At 50.3% G+C, this 20651-nt stretch overlaps 1 protein-coding gene across 6 annotated transcripts in view; it reads right to left on the bottom strand.

Annotated features, from left to right (window-relative positions):
• The window catches only part of TARBP1 (TAR (HIV-1) RNA binding protein 1), a 2688190-nt gene that overhangs the window by 806293 nt on the left and 1861246 nt on the right, over nucleotides 1-20651 (bottom strand). For all 6 annotated transcript variants that reach the window (XM_069607367.1, XM_069607363.1, XM_069607366.1 and 3 more), the window contains exon 19: nucleotides 15875-15946. In XM_069607367.1, the coding sequence (XP_069463468.1) occupies nucleotides 15875-15946 (72 nt within the window). The remainder of the gene's footprint in view (nucleotides 1-15874; nucleotides 15947-20651) is intronic.

The raw sequence follows: 20651 nt of genomic DNA, 5'->3' as shown, positions 1-20651 counted from the left end.
GCTCGATCTGAGAGGCGGCTGGGCCGGCGTCAAGCCTACCCCCTTGGTCTGTGTGGAGCTGTATGGCACCGGCCTTGCAGCGGTTCCCATCTACGCAGGCACTTGGGGAGCCCTGATGCAGGTGGCCGCAGCCGGGATGCTGCTGACTGCTGTCCCCGACTGAAGGTGCTGAGCTCGAAAGCCATTGGCATAACTGCCACAGTCCCGCAGAGCGGACTTGTCTGCTATCGTGCGGTGGGGAGGGCCGTGCCAGAGGCGGGCGACCTGTGCCTCCCCACGCTGTGTGTGACCCTGCTGTGCGGAGCGGGTGGTCAGAGATGGGCCGCAGCCGCTACTGCTTCCCTGGAGAACATCGCCTGGACCCCCGAGCAGACCAAGACCTTGCCACAGGTGAGTGTGCTGGCGGGAGGTGAGAGGTGATGCCGCTGTGGGTTCTACTAGACGCTGTTGACCGCCACTAGCCCGGTCACGGCTGCCTGGACCCCCGCCTGTGCCTAACTGCAACACAGCTATGAGCGAGGCTGACGAGACTGCTCCGACAAGCGGTGGCGCATTGAGGGAGTCCACGCTCCCATCCCCCTACGTGCGGTGTGACCCAGTTCCCGCTGCTCCTGCATCACCCGTCCACTGAGCCTCTCTGTGCGTGGAGCTCTGCGACGGCTGGGGTGCTGTCCGCACACCTGACATTTATAGATGCTTCTAGCCAGCCTGAGCCCAGAGGCCACATGATCCACTGCACCCCCTGGGCAGTATGGGGCGGGCCTGAGGACCACGCCATTGGAGCCCCCGCTACCCAGCAGAGCATTTTCTTGGAGGTTTGACGGGGCACAGTACTGCACACCACCCTGAAGCCTTCCCAGGCTATCACAGAACACTCAACTGGGATCACCTACCCATTGGCTCTCGATATCACTGACATTTATGGTCACACTTACGCTTCCTTGCACACGCCCTCAGGAATCTATCCATCTAGTGGTGCAATATTACACTTGTGCTACATCTGTGGCCACAACTGTGGTGGTCTATCAAGGAAACCTGTTTTCTCGCTGCACTACTGTCCACTCCCCCTGTATTTCTCGATGGACCCCTCACAAATGCATGATAAAAACGCCAGCCCCTATCTGGCATATCTTGCTGCGCAGAAATGGAACACGGATGGCCAGTGGGAGTGTGTGTGTGGGTGCTAAGCATCAGATAGAGAACACTACTCTCCCCCGTTCCTGCTGTGGGTCGCTACTGCGTTTCCCTTGCCCTGCTGAGCCTCCACCCCGGCCCCTCATCGACTCCTGCTGCTCCTCCAGGGCGCCGCCTGTTCTGCTCGGAGCCCACGCACTTAACACCCCATGGTCCCTGGGGGCCAGTTGAAACTGCAATCAACCCTTCACAGCTGTGCCTGGTGGGCTCTAGTGCGTGTACCCTCACTGCCTTCATATGTGCCAGTTTTTATGATGACATCAGCACTGGCCTGGCCATACACCTACAGATCTACAACGTGTCACGACTCCTTAGCTGTAGACGGCACAAACCTATGTGAGGCTCCTTCCACTGATCAGTAAGCTGTCCAGTGACTCGGCTCTCTCTCAATCTCATACGCTGGGGTGGCAGATTGCAGCCCAGCCTACACCGTCACGTTGCTGTTTCCATCTCTACGCATTCTTCAGTCCTGGAGGTATCATACTTGGCACGCCACCTACTGCCAGCCACTCTAACGGTGCTCTCTGATCCTGTCCTAAATCCAGATCTTTCACGGCCATTACCATTGTGTGTCGCCCGGCCCCCACACGAATCGCTGAAACAGATCCTATCTCCTGATGTCGACCATCTGGGTTCCACCTCCTTTTCAACGGTACTGAAATGTCTAACAAATCCCGAGGGGCCAATAAAACAGGGGCCAGGGATATATTGCCAAGGTGGCACCTCGATCAGATCAGGGTCAAGCGTAATCAAATCAGGAAGATCCTCCATCACCCCCGGGCACTCCAGCTCCTGACGTTACGCCGATGAGGGAATCAATGGCTAAAAACGTCGCCTCCTTCCATGAAAAGTTGGACGATATAAATGCTAACGTTGCATCACTCAAGTCCCAACTTCATCACGCTGGGATCAGAATCACTGAAGCGGAATCTAGGATTAGCGCTAATGAAGATGATTTCCACACTCTACAGGACACGACTGCCACTCTTACACGCGACATGACACTTGTCAAGAACAAGTGCGACGACCTGGAATCTAGATTGCATAGGAACATACATATGAAACAAGTAACTTACCTGTAACTGTTGTTCTCCGGTATGGGTCTGGCATGGATTCACATGCTCATGAATATTCCCCGTCGTCAGGCAGGGAATCCTCGGTAAAGAAAAAATCAGTTTCAGTTTTGTTTCTGAACTGTCTTTCTCAGTAGTAACCAATCACTGGTCACTGGGTCATACTGCCCCCAGCCAATCAATGCCCTCTACCTAAGCCCCTCCTCTGGCAGCCATCTTCAGATTTGGTAGCACGTAAAGTGGCAGTAGGACCAAGAGAAGAGCCGCAGAGGGGTAGGCGGGAGGGTTCGCATGTGAATCCATGCCAGACCCATGCCTGAGAACAACAGTTACAGGTAAGTAACTTGCTCCTTCTCCAGCATGGGGTCTGGCATGGATTCACATGCTCATGAATATAAGAATACATAGCAGTACACACATGCACAACCACGGGAGGTGGCAAGGCTGAACATTAAGCATTACAACAACTAAACATTAAGCATCTCTTACCTCCTCACCAGGCTCACCTTCAAGCAAGCAGGTGGCGCAGCACTGCCTGGCCGACTCTGGACTTCTCCCTGGAATCCTGGTTGATGCAGTAAAATCTCGTGAAGGTGTGCGTCGACCTCAACGTAGCAGCCCTGCAGATGTTGAGCAGGGGCACACCAGACAGGAACGCCGGGGTAGCAGCAATCGCTCTGGTTGAATGGGCTCTCGGACGGCCGGGCAACAGTCGGTTTGCCAACCGATGACAGTGCATGATGCAGCCGGAGAGCCATCTGGAAATGGAAGCCTTCGAGAGGGCCTTCCCTTGGTTCACAGGTCCAAAGTTCACAAACAGCTGTGATGTCTTCCTAAAACTCTTTGTGCGGTCCACGTAGAACTTCAGTGCTCTAGCCACATCCAGCGAGTGCAAAGTCCTCTCAGCCGGCGACAAAGGCGACGGGAAGAAAACCGTTAACACAAAGGGCTCGTTGAGGTGGAAGTCCGACGGCACCTTGGGCATGAAGGAGGGTGCATCCTCAGCACCACCCTCATCTCGTGGAATGTCAGGTATGGAGGTTTACAGGAGAGGGCCTGGATCTCTCCCACTCGTCGTGCAGAGGTGATGGCCACAAGAAATGCTGTCTTCCCCAACAGGAGCTTCAACGGTGCGGAATGCAGAGGCTCAAATGGTGGCCCCATGAGCCTGGACAGCACCACGTTGAGCTCCCACGCCGGGGCCGGAGCCTTCACCGGTGGGAATGATTGGCACAGTCCTTTCATGAACTCCTTCACCAGGAGATGGGACCGTAGGGATGACTGCCCCGGAGTTCAGGTGTAGCGGGAGATAGCCGCCAGATGGATCTTGATGGAGGCATGTGCCAGCCCTGCCTTGGCCAGCGATAGCAAGTACGGCAGCACCTAAGGGGCCGTAATCTGCAGAGGGTTAATCTTCTGTGCAGGCACCAGACAGAGAACCTCTTCCATTTGTGTCCATAGCACCTCCTTGCAGTCCGCCGGGATATCGTATCCTCTGAACTCTAGTGCTGCAGGAGCCAGGCCTGCAGGTTCAGCGACCCTGGGTCATGGTGGAGGATGGCGCCTCCTTCTCTGGCGAGAAGATCCGAGTCCGTCGGCAGTTTGACTGGGGGGGGGGGGGGTACACTGACATGTCCAGAAGGTCCGGGAACCAAATCTGCCTCGGCCACGCCGGTGCAACGAGGATCATCTTGCACCGGGACCATCTGAGTTGGAACAGGCCGTCCCAGGGGAATGAGAAGGCATCGCCCATACTCCCCGGCTGGGATAACCTGCTGGCGAACCTCTGGTACTTGGTGTTAGTCGGCGTCGCAAATAGGTCGATCTGGGGATTGCCCCATCGTCGGACTAGGAGGTCCACTTGATCCTGCTGCAGCTCCCACACATGGCACAAGCGCAACTTCCTTGCTGAGTGAGTCGACGATGGTGTTCTTTATTCCTGCCAGATGGAAGGGTACCAGAAACATCCCTTGGGCGACAGCTCAGTGCCACAGATCCTGCCCTTCCTTGGAGAGGGCTGGGGATCTGGTGCCCCCTTGCTTCCGGATTTAGAACATCGTGGTGGTGTTATCGGTGAAGACCCTTACCACCTTGCCCTTGAGGGACGGAAGGAACGACCTGAGGGCCCAGAACATGGCTCGGATATCCAGGACATTGATGTGCAGCGACCTCTCCTCCGGGAGCCAAAGGCCTCTTGCGTGGAGATCTCCGGTGTGCGCTCCCCATCCCTCCAGGGAGGCATCCGTCGTCACCGTTTCCTGATGTGCAGGGGTCTGGAAGTCCATGCTCGCCGTCAGATGCGCGCGGGTGCCCCACCACCGGATCGCTTGGTGGAAAGTTTAGTGAAATCCTGTCTTTGAAGCTGCCGCCGCTTGCATCCAACGGGCATCGAGGAACTCCTGCAGAGGTTGCATCCGCAGCCTGTATCGGCGCACGAGGTAGATGCACGAGGACATCATGCAGAGTAGGAACTTGATCAACCTCACCCTGGCCACGTCCAAGGTCAACAGCCGTTGTCCCCTGCCCAGGATGGCCTTCGTCCTTTCCTCAGACGGCAAAGCCAATCGCGCCACTGTGTCGAGCCTGGCTCCCAGGAACAGGGCAACTTGTGACGGTACCAAGCGGGATTTCACGAAGTTGATCAAGAATCCCAGATCCGTGAGCAGTTGGATGGTCTTCGCTGTGCGATCGACAGCGAGTTCTCTTGACTTTGCTCGGATGAGCCAATCGTCCAGGTAGGGGTAGACGTGGATCCCCTGCAGGCGCAGCCGCGCCGCAACTGGTGTAGACACTTGGTGAACACTCTGGGTGCTGACTTCCATCCGAAGGGCAGAGCCTTGAACTGATAGTGTCGCCCTTGGACCACAAATCGCAGGTATTTTCGATGTCCTTTTAGAATGGGGATGTGGAAGTAGGCATCCTCCAAGTCCAGAGACGATAGGAAGTCGCCTTCCTCCAGCTGTCCCAGCACATGCTGGAGGGTGACCATCTGGAACCTGATGTACTTGTTTAGATGACGAAGGTCCAGCATGGGTCGCCAACCGCCGGTCTTCTTTCGGACGAGAAAGTGTCGCGAGTACACTCCGGAGCCTCTTTGGGACGAGTTTGATAGCTCCCTTAGCATTGGCCGTACCTCCAGCAGCAGTTTGGGGAGGTGGTTTTCCTTCCTGGCCACGGGTGGAATATGGGGGCACCTCTTTTGAAATTCCAGGGTGTGCCCGCGGGCCAGGGCATCCAGCACCCAATGGTCGGTGGAGATGGACTCCCACACGCTGATGAATTTCGCCAGCCGGCCTCCCACCGGGGTGCTCAGGTGGGGGCCCGACGCCACGGTCGGTTCAATCCTGCTTCGTTGTGGCCTTGGCCTCCTTGGAGACGACGACGGGATCTGCTTGTCTTGCCGCGTCCTCTGTAGGCCTCCTGCGACGAGGAGCGGGCCGCTTGGCGGTACGACGAGGAACCGCTGCCGAATCCTTTGGAGGCACCTTGCTTGCCTCCAGAGTTCCAAAAGGACGGCCGTCGTCGAACACCACCCAAAGCCCGAGCCGTCTCGGTGTCCACTTTGATGGCCTGCAGAGAGTCGTCCACTGTCTTGCCGAACAGGTTGTTCCCGTCGAAGGGCATGTTCTGAACCTTGGTCTGCACGTCTTGGTGGAAGTCGGTGGCCTTGAGCCAACCGCGCCGGCAAAGGCAAACGCTGTTGCCCATCTGACGAAAGCCGGTGTCGGCGATGTCTGTGTCCACCATGATGGCGTGGTCCGACGCCACTTCGCCTTCCTACAGGATCTTCAGGGCCTCAGTCCTCTTGTTGCCTGGGAGGAAGTCCAGCAAGGGCGCGATCTAGAACCACAGCTCCCTGTCGTAGCATGCCACGATCGCGAGGGCCGCTTTAATCGTCATCGCCACCAACGAGATGACTCGTTGTCCGTGGCGTCCAACTTCTTCCCCTCCCCGTCCTGTGGGGATGTTGAAGTTGAAGCCGTCGCCCCCCACCGCCTTCTTCGTGGCCGCCGCAGAGACCACCGAATCCGGGGATGGCTGTGCCCTGAGACACATAGGGGCAGAGTCCGGGACCCAGTATTTCTTCTCATACCGGCCACTCCTGGCAGGAGCTGTGATCAGGTTCTTCAGGAGCGCCAGCCCCTCGTCCCAGATGTCGTCCAGTAACGGGATTGAGAGGACAGTCTTCCTCTTGGCCTCCCGCCGTTGGTAGAGGAAACCTTCATTCTTCTGTTCTTCGGGGCAGAGCTGGAAGAGCTCAGATGCCCTGGCGATCACGGCGTGGATGGAGCCAATTCCGTCAGGCGGGGAGGCCCGAGGAGGTGGTGAGGGGAGGTCCATTCCGTCATCACCACTGTCGTCGTCGTCTGTCCCAGTCGTTGACATCTCCGTTCCAGTCTCATCCCTCGGAGGAGGGGATGGGGCTGAAGGCTGAAAGGGGGGAGGAGGATGGACTCGGCTCCCCGACGGACCAGGCTTCGCTAGGTCCTCAGTGGGGGGTAAGGGCATCCTCGTCCTAATCTCTGTGCACAGGGTCTGTATAGCCATCAAGAGCGCTCCTGAATTGTCCTATGGTACGAGTACCGGCTGCAACGTGGGGGCTTCCACTACCTTCCTGCTCCGCCTCTGCATCACCACACCTGTCCCCTCCCCAGGCCCTCCAGAAGTTGGTGGTGGTGGGGGTGGTGCTGACAAGCCAGCAGAAACAGCAATGGATGCCATTCTTGAAGAAATTAGCAAGTCAGCAAACCAGGAAAACCAGCAACAGGAAAACCAGCAAGCTGCCATCTGGCTCAGTGCTCTGTCCTGGGTATCCAAAAACAGAATGAGGAGCAGCACTGGGATGTGGCCTTTTATATGGGTGCTGGGGAGCGCTCTGCGAACAATTGCACGCTCCGCGAACACTTCGGACTCCGAGCTGGGCTCAAAAGTTCCAAAAAAGTCTCTAGATGGACCAGGGTATGGTCTAGTACCTCTGCAAGGGTGAAGTTTAGGCGCAAAACACCTTGGATTGCTCAAAAAAGCACTTTTTAGTTATCCGGGGGCCCACAGTGTTCGCGAATAACATTTGTGATGTCATCTTTGAAGTCATAGGCGTTAGTCTTAGCAGTGCACGGTGGTGGCGCGAGTTATGGTTGATTAGCTTACCATAACTGGCGAATTTCTGTTTTTTTCCCCCCGATTTTACTTGCAACTATAATATCCTTTCAACACGTTATCCACTTGTTTGGATAGGTTTTTATTAGTGCAACTTAACAATAACGTCCCTTTAACAATGTTTTTTCACTGAATATATTTATAGTTAAATTGTATGTTGAGTACTATAGGAAATCAAATAAATGAATTGCTAATAGCTTTTGACTCCTATGAGACAGAATTGTATGCACCAGCTCCCCCAGAATGGAAATGTTCAAGAAATATCCAATAAAAAATGAAAAAAGTGATAGAACATTTTTAATAAATAATAAAACACAGTTTTGGCCGGTTCCATGTGATAATACCTAATGAATAAATAAGTAAAACATTTTATCTAACCAAAAATAATGAAAACCTGATTTATTTTGTTTTTCAATTCGGGGGGGGGTTTGTCCCTCCCCAAGCCGCCCGTTTCACTGTCTTTATTACACCACCCTCCCCACCTCTTTTAATCCCTTACCAACCAATATACACTTTTAATATAAAATTCATTTTTTTTCGTTATTTTTGATTCATTAAAGGATATTCGTTATGAAAGGGGGCGCTGTTGCGCAACAAGATGGCCGCCTAGGTGAGGAGCTCCTCTCCGGCATGAATCCTCATTGAATTTTTATCCCAGTTCCAGGGTGCATCAAGCCTCAGAAAACTTCTACGCTGCTCCCCGTGATACTCCTGTACTCGCAGGCGAAGTCCCGACCGAAATCGGACACTCCAAGCCTGTGGACTGCAGACCCGGGCTGCCTTACAGCTCCACAGGCATCCACGTGAGGGCCGCTGCTCCCCGACGCGCCCGGGCCTCGCAATGGGCTGAACGGGGCTGGTGAACTACGGACGTGGAGCCCCTCGGTGCTTATGCCCAGCAACATCCTGCTTTACGACCTGCATCAGACGCGGGGCGCTGTCTTGCCCGTCCTCCCTCACTGCCTTCTATGTGCCTGTGCACCCGCTTCGGACCAGTTCTCATTCTCTCTAACAGCTCGGCGGCTTGGGCCGGATAACCCCGCCAGCACCTCTCGGCAGCGGAGAGGAGGGCACGGAGAAGCGAAGAGACGTGACGACTTGAGGTGCGGTGGAACATTGGGGCGCGCGGCGAGGTCCGGGCGCTTCTTACGCTGCCTCCGACCTGAACGCTGGGAACTGGAGGGGGCAAAACCACCCCCCCCTCGACAACAGGTACATACAGTGGTGGCAGGTGGGGCCCTCGGGCGTGCGGGAGGCACCACAAACCCCCGGCAATCCCCTCGGTGGGGAGCTTGATTATTCAACCTTGCCCAAGGCGCCGCGGTCGTCGCCCCGGGCTCAAGACTGTCCTCCACTTGGATACCAATATACTTCTCTTGGACAGCATGCACAAGTGGCACACTCCTTTCAGAAATAATACATAGTTGTTACCCGCATCAACGTGGGAGGTCACAATCCAGTCGTCCCAACACCATCGGCACATGCCACGCGTATTCTGATACTGTCCTTGGTGGACACGGTTGGCGCCCACTAAGCCACTCCATGCTCCTATCTGGCAGGTTCTGAGCCTGTTGCCGCCCGATCACGCTGTGCGCATCTATGCACCCCAGCTCTGAAGAATATTAATCTGTGTCGCCCACGTAACATATCATTGTGGCACAGGCGGTGCAGCGGACGCGCCGGGGCCCTTACGGACTTCATACCTAACTTGAGCCGCCTGCTGCAGCACCTTGGGGTGCGGCTTTCCCACATTCATTGGCGCAGGCTGCTTCACTACTTCAACAATGCCTGGTAAGAACGTGGGCAAGAGCAGAAAGACAGGTCCCATGGACTCATTTACGAGTTCACAATTGCCTCCCAAAAGCCCAGCCCTACAACCCCCTGCTTCCTCCTTGGTGTCGGAAGACTCGAAATTTGACCATCTACTCACCACGGTACAAAGGCTATCAACGTTAAACTTGATGACATTGTCTCCACAATTAGTTCACTAAAAACCCGACTTGACAAAGAAAGTGCCAGAATCACTGAGGCTGAAGACAGAATTGGTGCGAACGAGGATGCGACCCGGCAAAACACCCAAGATATATCTCTCCTAAGGGGGGAAATGGATAAACTCTGTGAGAAGTGTGACGATTTGGAATCTCGCTCCAGACGGAACAACATCCGAATAGTAGGCCTTTCGGAGTCCTTCTGCAAAGGTCCAATGGAGTCCCGAATCGAAGACCTTCTGAAATCCCTCCTTGGGGAAGATGCTTTTTCGCCTCAGTTACTGGTTGAGCGGGCACATCGTTCCCTTGCTCCACCGCCCAGACCCGGGGCTCCCCCCCGCACGGTTATAGCCAAATTGCTGAATTACAGAGACAGAGACGCCGTCCTCAAGCTGGCTAGAGAGAAAGGGGCCCCTGAGAATCGGCAATGATCACATCCACATCTATCCGGATTTCTCAGCAGGAGTCCAAACTCAAATGTGATCCTATGAAACCATCAAGCGCCAGCTGCGACTGCGACAGGTCCCCTACGCCCTTCTTTATCCGGCTAAGCTTCGTATACAGCACGGCAGAAGAGCGCATTTCTTTGAATCCCCTGCAGCAGCCTTGACTTACATGGAAGCCTCGAGACACCTTCCACCTGGGAGACAGGAACTCAACCAAAATGACCTACAGCAGCCAGTGTAGCTTGAATCATTACTCCAAGGGATCAGGTGTAGCCATAAATGGTCTCTCTGGGCCATCGGAAATGTTTGAAGCAAGGAGAGGCAGAGATGCACCTCTGCTCCTTATCCTTGAATGCCGCCGGATGAGGTGCCCTCGACCACGAAGCAGAGTTGCTGCACTCGACCCCTTCTTTGGGACTATCCACAAGTTAGTAAAAAGGGATCATCATCAAGTTGGGCATGATGGTGTGGGAGGGTGCGGGTATGGGTAACACGGGACGCTTCTACTTCTGGAGAACAATGTTAACGCCTCAGAGGGCCCCGGTTGGGCGTGAGGCAAAAGGTTTTTTTTGGTTTTCTATTGTTAAAATTGCACTCACTGTTACACTCGCTGGTCTCCCTTATGAGAATACCCACTAACCTCAAGCGTTATCATGATACACGGAAATGGCGCAAAAAAGTAGAACATCCATGGGGCTACAATTGAAATTGCTTACCTGGAACATTCGGGGGTTAAATAACAGGGCGAAAGCCAGCAAAGTGGGAGCATACATCAATAGGCACCACCCACATATAGCTATGCTCCAAGAGACCCATGCATTAAAATCCACCCACGAGAGTATCTTGCGGCAATGGGGTAACAATAGACATTATACGGAATACTCTTCCCAAAATAGAGGTGTCATCACACTGATACACCCCTCACTGGGGTTCTCCACTGAAAAATGCAAGATAGACCCACAAGGTAGATATGTCGTGGTTTGGGCCACGGTGGCTGGCGAAAAGCTTATATTGGTCAACACATATGGTCCAAACCTAGAAGACCCAGAGTTCTACATACAGCTCCTCGCAGAAATAGGCCCAACGACGAATGTCTGGATCTTGTGGGGAGGGGACCTCAACACTATACTTGACACCACGCTGGATAGGTCTTCCACCAAACCTAGAACTCTCACTAAAGCGGCAAACATTATACGCCACGCCCAAGAGGAACTTACTCTCTCCGATGCCTGGAGAGGGACCCACCCTACCCATCGAAACTACACGTTCTACTCCTCAGTCCATGATGCTGAATCCAGAATAGATTACTGGCTCATCTCGTCCCCTCTGATCAACTGTATCGAGCGTTGCGAAATCCTCCCTCGCACACTCTCGGACCATTCCCCGGTTACCCTAGACATACTGTTCCCCGACATCAACCGCTCAGCACACCGATGGAAGATGCCCCCCAACATATTAAAAGACCCAAATGTCGTAGAAGCACTTCATACCGATATGGAAGAATTCTTCCAGCTGAACAAAGGCTCCGTGGATAGCTGGGAAACCATATGGGAGACGTTCAAGGTATGGGTACGGGGTAATTTGATGTCCAAAACAACTTGCCTTCTTAAAGCCGTTAGAGCTGATCTGGATAACACAGAATCACTCCTGCAAGCACTCGAAACTGAGTACAGTATGTCCCATGGCAAGCGCATTCTGGCTGATATTAATTTGCATCTCCAAACTTTCAATGATCTGGCAACCAAAGAGCAACAATACATGGCCATCCCAGCCAGAGCACGCAAATACGGGGAGGGCAATAGAGCAGGTCACATCTGGCCCGCATCCTCCGTAACGAATACGATCATACCCCCATTAGGAGCATCCTAACAGAAGGAGGAAAAGTAATCAACGGGGAAAACGAAATAAACCTCACATTTTCACATTATTATACCAATCTATATGCCAATCATGATAGATGTACACAAAACGATATACAGACATACCTGAGTAAGATTGCCCTCCCTACGTTGACCTTAGAGGACAACTGGTCCCTCTAGCAACCCATAACGAGCGATGAAATTGCTGAGGCGATTAAATCATTGGCGGCGGGTAAAACCCCAGGACTGGACGGTCTAAATGCCGACCTATACAAATCATGCTTCTCTATTCTGGCCCCGATACTAACCCTTGTGTGGGAGGAGGCCATAAATGCCGGTTCACTCCCAGAATCAATGTCAGACGCGGTCATCACGGTGCTATTGAAGCCCAGGCGTCCGCCCCATGAACGCTCCTCATACCGCCCCCTGTCCTTGATTAACACTGACGCCAAAATCTATGCAAAAGTACTGGCCACCAGATTGCTTCCTAAAATGACAACCCTAATACACCCTGACCAGTGTGGATTCATCCCCACGAGATCCACGGCCCTAAACTTGCGAAGGCTGTTCAGCATACTGGCACAGATCAAGCCAGGGGCTCAAGCAGCAGCCATATCACTAGACGCAGAAAAGGCGTTTGACTCGGTTTCATGGCTATATATGTTCGAGGTCCTCCACAAATTCGGATTCAGCCCTTACCTGACAGGATGCATTAGGCTTCTGTATTCTTCACCCAAAGCCAAGGTATTGACCAATCGAACCCTATATAGCCAATTCACTTTGCAGAGGAACCAGGCAGGGGTGCCCCTTTTCCCCTATACTTTTCGCTCTTACAATAGAACCAGTGGCGGCCGCAATTAGGGCCGAGCAAGAGCTGAGGGGCATATATATGGCCGGGGCGTACCAAGCCATCTCACTATACGCTGACGACCCGCTGCTATATGTTCGAGAACCAGAAAAGAACCTGTCCCCCATACTGGGCGTGATAAGTGAATTCACCTCACATTCAGGCTACAAGATCAATATCGCCAAGTCCGAAATCTTCCCATTAACACGTGCTACTACTTGCCCCACAAACACACATGGCTTCTCATGGGCTCCCGACTACATCAGATACTTGGGAATCCTGGTCTCTCGTGACAGCAACTCCCTTTATATAGACAACTATGAATCCACTTTACAAAACATATATTCGAAACTTCAAATTTGGGCTAAACTCCCCATATCCCTTGCTGGCCGTAAAGCGGTACTCAAGATGACAGTACTCCCTAAGCTCCTTTATATCTTCTGCAACGTCCCTATATGGCCGGGCAGACCCTTTTTTGACAACCTTCGATCTATGGCCACCACTTTCGTGTGGAACGGGGGTGCAAACAGAATGAGGTGGGACAAGTTGGTTGAACCCTATGACAAGGGAGGCTTTGCGGCCCCCGACTTCGAGCTATACTATTATGTGGCACAGGCACACTACGCAAAGTTTTGGCAAGACCTCTTGGACAGTACACCACACATACCTATCGAGCGACACTCAGTCCGCCCAACAGACTTGCGATCCATTATATTCAAGAAATCGTATAAAGACGATTGTAAGTTTGACCCTGCCTCCTGTACAGTCGCAGCATGGGCCGCAATCAGCAAACGACTCCACATAGGTACCCCCTATGACTCCCAGGCCGCTCTGGAACTTCCCAGGCATTGTACCAACGTACGACACCAGCATCCAGAAAAGCTGTCTCCCAGAATACAAGTTCACAATGAAAACCATGTTTCCAAATGGCAAATTCGTGACCTCTGAAGACTGCAGATTCGGTTGGTAGAAACCAACTGATCACTCTCAAATTTCACCGCATGAAAGCGGCGTTCAAGAAATGGTGGCCCACATTTCCAGATGAACCTCCCGAACATGTGTTACCAGTCATTGTACTCTCAGGCGGGCACAGGGGTGTCCAAACTATACAATATAGTCCAGACACACATGGAAACACGAAACACCATCAAGGCATCATGGGAAAAAACATGGGCACTACAATTGAGACAGGGAAATGGACAGATACTGCCTACTATCTAAAAAGTTGTTATTGAATGTAGGCCTGAGACTAATACAGTTCAAGATCCTGAAGTAGCCACACTTTACTCTGGCAAAAATGGCAAAATTCTATAACACTATCAGATAACTGCCCGAAATGCCATGCCCCAGGGACTCTTTTTACATGTACTGGGCATGCCCCCAGGTAGCAGAATTGTGGCGCACAGTGGCTAATATCCGTGAGGATATAACACAAATCCCTGCAAACCTCAACCCTCTGAAATACCTGTTCGGGGACATTGGAAAGGTCCCAGAAAAAAATCAGGAGGCTGTTCAATGTCGCCTGCGCAGTTGCAAAGAAATGTATCCTCCAGAAATGGAAGAGCACTCAGGCTCCGACCGCAGAACAGTTCCTTTCAGCATTGACATATGTAAATGAATGTGAAGAAGGCTATGTGGGAATGGTACCCTTTCCATGCAAACCAAAAGACAGTTGGGCTCCATTTAGGACATATCTGGACGAAACCTCTTTATACCCAGAAAACTCTGATAGCGATAGTGTAAATGATATGTCATGCTGAACTGTTATCCAAATGCAATATGTTTTCCTTTTCTTTGCACTATATTTCTTTATAAATGCATGCGCCTGATGTAGAGGGAAGGACTGTAAAAGAAAGTGGGTTATCAATGTGCATAATATATCTGTACCATGTATATGGAAACTACGACGAGTGTACTGTGACATGCAACCAAAAATAAAGTTTATTAAAAAAAAAAGGATATTCGTTATTTTCTAATTAGTTATTATCACTGTATACCGTTTCGGCCTAGTCCCCATTCATTTTCCCATAGACAAAAAAAGAACATTTTTGCTCGAGCACACAGCAAAAACTGCTGGTCTGAATTGCACCAGGTACGAAACAACTTTGGCACGAAGCTTTGATTTGCGATCCTTTGTGGATCTGGGGTTATTGCGTCCAGTACCTCATTAAATATTGGATGGAGAACGGGGTACCCCTCCCTTATCCCAAAATTATAGAGATATCTCCCCTGGTGCATTTCAGAAGACAGGCTTTTCAGAAATGAAAATGTTTCCAACTCTTTTTTTCTGATGCGAGAGATGTAACAACACACTTGAAATTCACTGACAAAACTTTAACAAGTTTAGTTAAGTTGCCCAAATTTATACCAACAAAACCAATAAAAATTCAGTGCATTTGGTAAGTCATGACCGGTTTTATCTGCTGCGTTCCTGTTGCAAAACCCATGAGCACATACATAAGAGAAGGGATACACAATGACATACAAAATGGCATTAAGGGGGACATCAATGGGAACGTGCTGAGTTAAGCCGGTCAGGTCTTCCCAAAAGCGCTGAATTTCAGGGATTTTGTTGCGATAAATGCGGGCAACTTAACTAAAGTTGGTTTAGAGAAAATATATACACATGGATGTGGCACATCAAAAATCACACACATGCTATGGAGGGTATCAGAGTAGCTGTTCAGTGCCAGGCCAGTGCCTCTCAATGTATTGTCCCCATTCATGAACTTGCTCATTGTTCTCTGTCATTGTCACCAGGTACCAGGCGCTTCCATGATTAGTCTCCCTTGCACTGCCTCCAAGCCTACCGCGCACTTGGGACTGTAATTGTAACTTCTACATCCCAAGTGCGCAGGACTTTTCGCACTTACCCAGAGCCCAGCAGACCTGGCTGCACTTACTCAGAACAATGCTGCCCTGATGGCACTTTGCGCTGTCACACTTGCACAATCTGAATGACATAAGGCCTAGCTTGTCCTGTCCTCCTTCTGTCTTCTCACCCTTGTCTTGTCACGCCTTGAAACACTTGCATATAGGTGCATTATAAATGAAGTATCATATATATATCAATACCCATTAACGCAACACTGGCATGATCAAAACAATAGCAGTTTCAATATCAAGATACTAAGCTGCAAATATGGTCACAAACTCAAGAAATCATGCTGGAAATATTTTACCTTTCAAAACTTTACTTGAAACCCGAAATAGAGTACATACGTGAAAGGTCTGTATTTGCATCATCTACTTCATACTTTTAGAAACTAGAATTGATCAAGTGTGATTCCAAAACATTTCAGATGTTTACCTCTCAGTTGCACTATTAGCTGCACACTCATCTCCCAAGTTTTGAATGAAGGCAATGGTATCCTGAATAAGCCTATGGTAAGACAAAATGACAGGAACTTTACTGTTTATAAATAACATGTTTCAATATTGGAAGAATGTACTTTCATGAATTAATTCCACAGTACTCCCACATCAGATGGCAATGCAACACAATGAGTAAGGTAGAGTTCCATTTATGTATGTATTTGCCTAAAGCTAAATGAATCTATCGGAATTAACATTTTAAACCCTGCAAAGCACAGGTGAAATTTGGATCAATATTCAAAGGTTAGGTACAGCAATTACTGCTATGTTCGGTTTTTTAAACCCCATTACAACAATAGAGTGGCCTCTTAGTGCTGTGGCAATAAAGGGAATTCACATATCAGGGTTTAAGTGAGAATGAACCAGGTTTTGACACTTGAAAAGGTAATCTTTTGGAGGTTGCTTAAGCTTTTCAGAGGTAGGACATTCCAGGTTTTGACTCCAATGCCTACCACAAGTGACGGGTAACCAAGAAAATAACCAAGAGCCACAGTTTCAGTTTCAATTTCTTTATTATGGTTAAAGTGCACAGGAAAGCCAAACTAACATAGCACAGAGTATTTAGCAAATAATGGTCTAATGTCCTACCACTGGATACAGCTCCCTGTCCTTCTGACTTTTGGCAAACTGTCCAGTCATGCTGGGTTTAATCGGTGCCCAAAAGGGGCGATGCGTGACAGGTAAAGTGAGGGAGTTGCGAGTGCTCCAGCCTCTGTACCACATGTGCCTCGCTACAAATTCAAAGTGCCACATTTGCTCATCCTATACCTGCCGTACAACATGCTCGCCAATGTAATCTCTTCTCTTTCAGAAATGCCGAGACCAGGATTCCTTATGATAAAGTACAGAACATACAGTCTACCGGCGAGATATGCAGCAGAAAGCCGCAGAAGATCCTAGAGGGAATAGAGAGTAGGAGTGGGATTGAGGAGGTGGAGTGGGATTGGGGAGTAGTGGGAGGGGAGAGAACTAGTGGGCATGAGACTGAAGAATATTGGAGGGAGAGAGAGGAAGAGAAGGGAGATGAAGGGCAGCATGGGAGGAAAAGAGTAGAAGGGAGGGGAATGAAGGAAAGAACATCAGGCCAAAGAGCGTAAGGTAAACAGAGTCAAGGCACCACTTCTTGATATCATTCTTGTGAAACTGCAGGTTAGGGTTCACCTAAAACAATTGCAAAGAGTGTAAGCGATAAGGCAGTAGCCTTTAGGGCTTCACTACTAGTTGTAGATGCAAACCTTACCTTACTTATTTGAGTGCACATGACATGAAGAGGTAAGGCTGACCTCTATAGGAAGGCACCATGCCCTCTGATCTGGAGAATGAATAAAAGCAGCCAGTGACCATGGGACTGACGGCCCAATTGAGGGAAACCCAAGCCTGGGGAAAAAAGCCTCCTAGTAGTATAGCATGAAGGGGATACTCTGGACATACCGGCTAGCTTAGGCGTCTCCTCAGGCCTAACACAGCCAGAACTCAGTCTGGGTGTCCACCCTCCAGACTGAACACATCCAACTGATTTCATTAGCACCACACCTACCAGAAGGAAGCAGCGGTCATGCAACAACTACACCAGCTGCACAAATATCTGGTGCGCCCACGCACCATATGACACTCTCCCTCTACTGCCTTGAACTGCGGTTCCCGAAGGCGTTCAACCTATCAGCGCTTTGAGTTCATACCAATGATATATAAGGCGCTACATAAATGCCAAGTAAGATACTTGAGGCATAGCAGGAGAGTTCAGAGCAACAGAAACCACAACACAAATTCACAAAAATCCACAGAAGGATGGGGGCTTGAGAGGAAGGTAAGGCAACAGAGAGGAATCCAAGGAGACCACAGGACTATGTTGAGGGAGGAAGGGAGAAGTAGCCAGAAGAGCAATGGTAAGAGAAACTAGGAAGAGGCAGGAAGAAAGAACAAAGGAAGAACAAAGGAGCCAATTAACAGGGGATTACAGGTGAGAGTGTCTGCTGGGAAGAACAGCAATTCTGCAGCGTTGCAACGCATAAGACTGATACCAAGGGGCCATAATAATGTGCGTAGAAGTGAAGAGAGAAAGCCAGGAACACAAAACGCGTCTAAAAGACATCTAGGGCATGTTTGACCGGCGTCGCCCTATGCAATTGGGGGAGTGATCTGCCAAGTCCATGGTGCGCTGCGCCAATGGTGCCAAAGGGAAGTGTTTGACAACTAGCCGGCCAGATTCTAGATGGTAGGGGTTACAGGCCTCTAGTGGCCACTCTAGGATTTAGGGTAGGTCTCCAGAGAAGAGAGAGGGATGACCCTTGGGATGACCCATTACAATCGTTAAGTAAAATCCTTAAACCATCTTTGAGACTTGGTGTGCTCTTGAGGCTATCTGTGACATATGTAATCTCTTCTCTGTTCTTCTTGCGTTGTGAGTTGTAGGATTCCAAAGCCCTTTATTTCTGTGCTAGCTAGTTTTGGGCTTTCAGGCTCCCGTATTCCAAAGACTAACTCTAGCCAAGAGTTCTCCAACCAGTCGGGGAAGCACAGAGTATTCCTAGAGAGACCCTGAAAGAGACTAAGTGCATCCCTTTCGTTTTGTCTTATAGTGGACCCCTTTGTCTTCTTTCCTTTACACCCCTGTAATCCTAGCCTACTCTCCTTACCTCAACAAATTCTCGGATGTCGTACCTTCTCCCCTAAGGGAAGCCCCTTCCCATGAGGACAGAGAGGTGAGGCGCTACCCGATAGTCCCCCTGGGAGTGGTGTTCAATGTATCTCATGGGGAGGGATCCCACCTATGGGCCTAAGGACAACTGTCGGGGCAGAATGCGGTATGTCCAAAACATGTCTCCAGCTTCCGCTCCCACCTACCCTGTGCTAACTTCCATAATCCCTAATACTTCGATGTGCTACTGTAGGGTAGATAATATGGCCTACTTAAAAAGTACTGGCATGAGGAAGAATAGGGAATTCATATGCAAATCACATACAAACACTAGGACAAAGAAGAACACATGTAGCCCAACGGAGCAGGAGAGCACTAATACTGAGACGAGGAAGAGGCGGGGAGCAAAAATGATTGCCCCAAGGAACCAACATGAGTGGTCAAGTTACCTGAAACAAAGTATTCAACCACTCGAGAAAAAAGGGAAGGAGGACAATTCAACTTTTCAGTTCCTCCCCGGAGGCAAGGCGAGCGGAAGGGGTCGCCGGCATACAAAGATGATGAACCTGCAGCTGCTGATCGGGACTTAACGGGGAAGTCACAGAAACCCTACCTGCTCCTAGACGGTCCGAAGAGCCCAGGATGTAAGAGGCCGAGATCCCCGAAATAGAGCGTCGCTAGGGACGATCGAGAATCAACACGCAGCCCGGCTCCCTGGAAGTGCTGGGAAGCCATGCACTGCATACAGGAGTTGGTTCCCAACAAAACATTACTTTACCTTGTTGTATGTGTATATATTTTGGTCCCTTAAAAACAGATCAAAATTTAACTTAAACCTTTTCATCTTTCTTATATTGACCAATGCCTACGTTTAGAAAAATATATATTTGTAATCTTATTTTTGTACCTATGTGTTACCTTTGTAACTAAACATGCAGGGAGGACATAAAAAATATGTTTCCATAATTAAAAAACATGACAATGTCCATGTTATGTACAATAAAGGTATTTCAAATTAATAGAGAAAAAAACAATACCAATACATAACATAAAACAATACACATTCTCATACCTTAGACATAATGACTGATTTCTTCAAATGTAAATGATTCACACAATTGATTATTTCAACTTTTCAAGGGGGGAATTATTTTTACAGGTCTACGTCTAAACTTTTAAATATCTTTTTATGTTTTAATAAACAGCACACTCATTCAGGGGGCAACGCCCCTCCAAGTCCCCAATAACCATCGCAATTTTAAGTGCATCGGCTTAAAAGGAGAAACTAGGACTTTCCACAATGGTAGGTAAACAGCAAAAAGAAGAATCGGCGTTAGTTATATATGCTCTCACAACCATCCCGTAATTCATTGCCTCTGTTTCCGATTAATCAAGGCATAGCAGTCTGTCTGCATTCAATACTAGACACGTAACTCCAAAATGGTGACCAATAGTCTCGAGGTCTGCTGACGGCTGGGAGGGTAGCTGCATATTGTGTCTCCAGCCATTCTCGGAATTTGGGAGCGGGGGACTTCCCCCCCATGCACTAGAACACAATATACCTTCCACCCACGGATGCCATGCTTGCTAGCCGTCTCTCAGCTGTAATGTCTGAGTCCATAGCCCCCAGCATCCAAAATTCCAGTAGGAATTGCCAGGAGTCGAGCGGCATGGTAGCCATAGCCTCCTTGACCACTCTCCAAAAGGGCCACAGACAAGAGCAGGATCATGCCACTATAAGAAATCTGGGTCGTCCTGGGCACATCTGTTACACTCAGTCTTTCGGGGTAAAATCTGTGTAGCCTTGCAGGAGAATAATACACCTGGTGAATAAACCTGTAGTGGATTCAACGTAAGCGCTTATTTAAGTACACAGATTTCGTTTGTTGGCAGATTCCTATGCATTGGGCATCCGAAAGAACCCTCCCCAGTGCCAATTCCCACCAGGTTCTAGATCCATCAACCTGTAGGGGCCTCTGTGGTCTTATGTCCTTGTATAGTGTGGATACCACTGATTTAGCATTGGGGATGTTGTAATGTGCTGAACAGGGAGGGGGTCGCAGGGGCCTGTGGG

This window comes from Ambystoma mexicanum, chromosome 4q (genome assembly GCF_040938575.1).
Source record: "Ambystoma mexicanum isolate Mex_15411 chromosome 4q, UKY_AmexF1_1, whole genome shotgun sequence".
In the NCBI taxonomy this organism is placed as follows: Eukaryota; Metazoa; Chordata; class Amphibia; order Caudata; family Ambystomatidae; genus Ambystoma; species Ambystoma mexicanum.
The sequence above is the reverse complement of the archived record's forward strand: the minus strand, read 5'-3'. Positions and strand labels throughout refer to the sequence as shown.